The sequence below is a fragment of the Kryptolebias marmoratus genome, linkage group LG22, assembly GCF_001649575.2.
Source record: "Kryptolebias marmoratus isolate JLee-2015 linkage group LG22, ASM164957v2, whole genome shotgun sequence".
Taxonomy (NCBI): domain Eukaryota; kingdom Metazoa; phylum Chordata; class Actinopteri; order Cyprinodontiformes; family Rivulidae; genus Kryptolebias; species Kryptolebias marmoratus.
The window spans coordinates 29,481,146-29,484,841 of NC_051451.1; the positions used below are offsets into that span (position 1 = coordinate 29,481,146).

The 3,696-nt window shown below is 45.0% G+C and overlaps 1 protein-coding gene across 2 annotated transcripts; it reads right to left on the reverse strand.

The window, feature by feature from the left end:
* Positions 1-218: 218 nt before the first annotated feature.
* On the reverse strand, positions 219-3,696 carry calm2a (calmodulin 2a (phosphorylase kinase, delta)). Of its 2 annotated transcripts, XM_017404200.3 has the most exons (6): positions 3,553-3,696; positions 2,712-2,742; positions 1,188-1,331; positions 1,004-1,110; positions 800-935; positions 219-726 (listed from the first exon to the last, which is right to left on the reverse strand). In XM_017404200.3, the coding sequence occupies exons 1-6, from the start codon at positions 3,553-3,555 to the stop codon at positions 698-700; spliced, it is 450 nt and encodes a 149-aa protein (XP_017259689.1). In that variant the 5' UTR covers positions 3,556-3,696; the 3' UTR covers positions 219-697. The 2 variants fall into 2 exon arrangements, with proteins under 2 accessions (XP_017259689.1, XP_017259688.1); XM_017404199.3 differs by lacking the exon at positions 3,553-3,696 and having other exon boundaries at positions 2,712-2,778.

Consider the following 3,696-nt stretch of genomic DNA (forward strand, 5'->3'; position numbering starts at 1 on the left):
CCGGTACCGGGCCGACACCGGGGCACAGAAGGCCAAAGCTGGGTACCATCATGTTCTCCTAAAGTTTGATTTCTGCAGTTCTGAGCCCATCAGAACAGGGGGGGTTGAGTCAAACAGCAAGTAAAAGAACAAAACTATCAAAATCAAAGTTTTTTGTCTTTTTACAAAAACATGAATTTACAGGATAAACAGTGATGAGTGAAAACAAGAACATTAAATATGGGTGGATTTTATTTTATTGGAAAACAAAAATATACACGTTGGAATGAAAGTTAGAGGCATGATCAGCAGTCAGTAAAAGTAAAGTTTGGATCAGAACCGAGGACACCTGTGTCTTTATGCAGTAGTGCAACGCTGAAACTTTGTCCATAAAGTCCAGGCAGAGTTTGAACTCCTCCACACCAACAGGTCCCCACGTGACGACCAGCTGACAGGTTTATAACGGCGCCCGGCGAGGAGCCGCTCTGAGCATGCTCAGAAAGAGTCAGAGCTCCTCGGCTCCCAGGGGCCTGCAGGAGAATCTGAGCCGTTGCTTCGAAACACCACGAGAGTAGAAAGAGGACATGGAGACAAGAGCCTACGCAGTTTACATGCAGTTCCTTTGGACAGCAGGGGGACGAATGGGAGCGTTTCAGATTTTACAGATAAATTACATAAAAGAAAAAAGGCAAGTTGATATGAAATCTGTACAAGGCCTTCACTTCGCTGTCATCATCTGTACAAACTCTGCAAGGAGAGAAAATAAAGTTAAAACTCTGGATGTTCTTGACTTAAAAACCCAGACTTAGGAACTACCAACCTTCATAGTTGACCTGCCCGTCTCCATCAATGTCTGCTTCTCTGATCATCTCGTCCACCTCTTCGTCGGTCAGCTTCTCTCCGAGGTTTGTCATGACGTGACGCAGCTCCGCAGCACTGATGTACCCGTTCCCGTCCTGAAAGCAGCTCAGTCAGTCTCGTTTCTTTCACAGGTTTCCATCTGCTCAGAGAGCGCTGCAGTTACCTTATCAAAGACTCTGAATGCCTCTCTGATCTCCTCCTCGCTGTCCGTGTCCTTCATCTTCCTCGCCATCATGGTCAGGAACTCGGGGAAGTCTATCGTTCCATTTCCTGAAGAGAACAGCGCGAGGTTACCTCCAGCAGAGGGACGGGGAGCAGCTAACAGCTTCTGGAGGTCAGGTTCTCACCATCAGCGTCCACCTCGTTGATCATGTCCTGCAGCTCCGCCTCTGTGGGGTTCTGACCCAGAGAGCGCATGACGGTTCCCAGCTCCTTGGTGGTGATGGTGCCGTCTCCATCTTTGTCGAAGAGTGAAAACGCCTCTTTGAACTCTGCACGAGACAAACAAGAACGACACGTTGGACCACACATTTGCGCAAACTCAAAATTTAAGGAGTTCGAGTCATCTACAACAGGTAAGATACTGGTTTTTAATCTTAAAAAACATGAGAAAGCAGCTTTAAAACTACGTTTTCACAGTGAATCACAATTATAGTTATAACTTCACTGTCAGTCTCACATTATTTGAAACAATTCAGTTCTGAGTGTCTTTCAGGCTGCACATCAAGTGCTACAGCTAGCTGCTGCTGCCTGTGCTTTACAGATAACCACACTGGTCCATCTGAATAACTACATGTTTAACTGGCTGCTCAAAGGCTTACAGCATTAGCATGAACCCTCAAACTCAGTGTTTAGACCAGCCATTAGCTCATCAGTCCTTCAGAATTAACAGTTTCTCCAAACTGAGGTTGTTCAGCCATCTACAACAGGTAAGATATTAACTGTTCATAATGTTTCCACAGAAGTCTTCTTTTCGAGGTCAGGCAGTTGACGGTTGGTCCAGAAGCTTCTGAGCTTCATCTTCCTGCTTGGGAACCCGGCAGCCTTTAAGCTCTTAGAAGCAGACCAATTCAGCCGTTCGGGTTTTAACCAAGCCGTTTTTTGTTGCTGCGGCCCAACCCGAGTGCCGGGCTCTGTCAGCAGCGTTTGGGTCAGGAAATGCTGGAGGAGGTCAGTGATGGTCTACATAAAGAACTACAGCCTGATAAGATCCAGGTCCAACACAGAACCACTCACCCTAAGGAAAATGGGTCTCAATCCCAGGAGATGTCAGAGGGTCTTAATTCTTTTTGGACAACCAGAGTAAATCTGAAGTTATTGTGTTGCAGTTTAAAAGCTGCAAGATGATCACAACTGTCAAACTTCATAAAGCAAACGGATCAAGACTCCATGTGACCGACCTAAAGATGACCTGTATGACGACAGACTCTCTGGACCATCAGCTGAACCACCCTGCTTCCAGAATGACCCAAACTGCTGCTGCATTTCCTCCCAACCTTGTTCACATTTTTACTGTCAGTTTCAGCTGCTGCTTTTCTCTTGATTTTAAACTGAATTTCATTGAGCAGATCACGACAACAAAACCCCTCAAGTCGTCTTCACACATTTATTATTAAACCGTGCTCCTGCAGCAGAACACCACACCCAGGCCAACAGCCCCTCCACATTACATCATTTATGGCACAGCCACCATAAAAATGCAAAGTTCTCAGCGAGGAGTCACCGCTCCACAGACCAACAGCAGCTTCATTCATTCCAGTTTTATGAACCGCAGGACGCCCAGAGGAACGCCGAAAAAGGTAAAAGAACAACGCTGCTGCAGAACGATCCACCCTGAAGGCCAGCAGGTTCCACGATGGTAGGATTCTTACCAGCAATCTGCTCCTCTGTCAGCTGGTCAGCCTGGAAAACAAATACAATCATTTCAGAAGAAAAGACTCCAACAACCACTGGGTCATACTTTCAATTACAAACAAATATACAATTATTTGTTATGTGGATCAAATTTATTACAACCAAAACAGCAAAGATAACTACGTCTACAATAATAAAACCCCATCTTTACACATATAGGTAGCAAAACAATCGCTCAAAATGAAAAAATAAAAATAAACTACAGCTGGAATCTGTAAACAACTACTGAACCCTGCAGTAAATAACGGCCTGAATTCATTTGGCGGTAACGGATGCTAAGAAGCTAAGCTAACTAAGAACGAGCTAACAGATGCTAAGAAGCTAGGCTAGCTAGGAACGAGCTAACAGATGCTAACAGATGCTCCCCAACCCTTACTGTCGGCTCAGCTGCAGCCGTGTTCGGACAGGGTTGCAGCTTTTCTGCTAACACCCCAAATAACAGCACAGTTCCGAGTATGTATGTAGTATTCAATATTTACAACGATGACTGGCGATTATAGCCATATAGACGGAGGTTATATTAGCTGGAAAGCTATAAAGAATTCAAAAACCCAAATTAAAAATCAGGCAACCAACGCCCATACACTGCCACTATAACATCTTTTCGGGCTCATTTCAACATTACTACACCGAAATCATGTCGACAGAGAAGGCATTATTTTATTATAAACCTGTAATTCATTGAACAAGCAGAGGACAAAGTAATAACGTTATTTTTCAGCTTAACTACGTTGCTGTTATTTCACAGACATCAGCAACTCTAATCATTACCAGCCGACACGAACTCGGTTTTCTTACCATTTTGATGTGGAAGTAGAGGCTGGATGACAAACCTACACTAATCTGTTAAAACTGGCGGCTGTCAGACACACAGAGACCCGCTTGGAGCGCACTGACAGGCGGACAGCCGGAGTCGCCTTTAACGGCTGGCCTAAACTCCGC

What these genes read in the sequence shown, in the direction of transcription:
- calm2a (XM_017404199.3), bottom strand. Translation starts at nt 2,763, where the DNA reads ATGATTGTATTTGTTTTCCAGGCTGACCAGCTGACAGAGGAGCAGATT. An exon ending in CAACGAGGTGGACGCTGATG is followed by an intron (nt 1,111 to 1,187) that starts GTGAGAACCTGA and finishes TGTTCTCTTCAG; the next exon opens with GAAATGGAACGATAGACTTC. An exon ending in CGGGCAGGTCAACTATGAAG is followed by an intron (nt 727 to 799) that starts GTTGGTAGTTCC and finishes CTCTCCTTGCAG; the next exon opens with AGTTTGTACAGATGATGACA.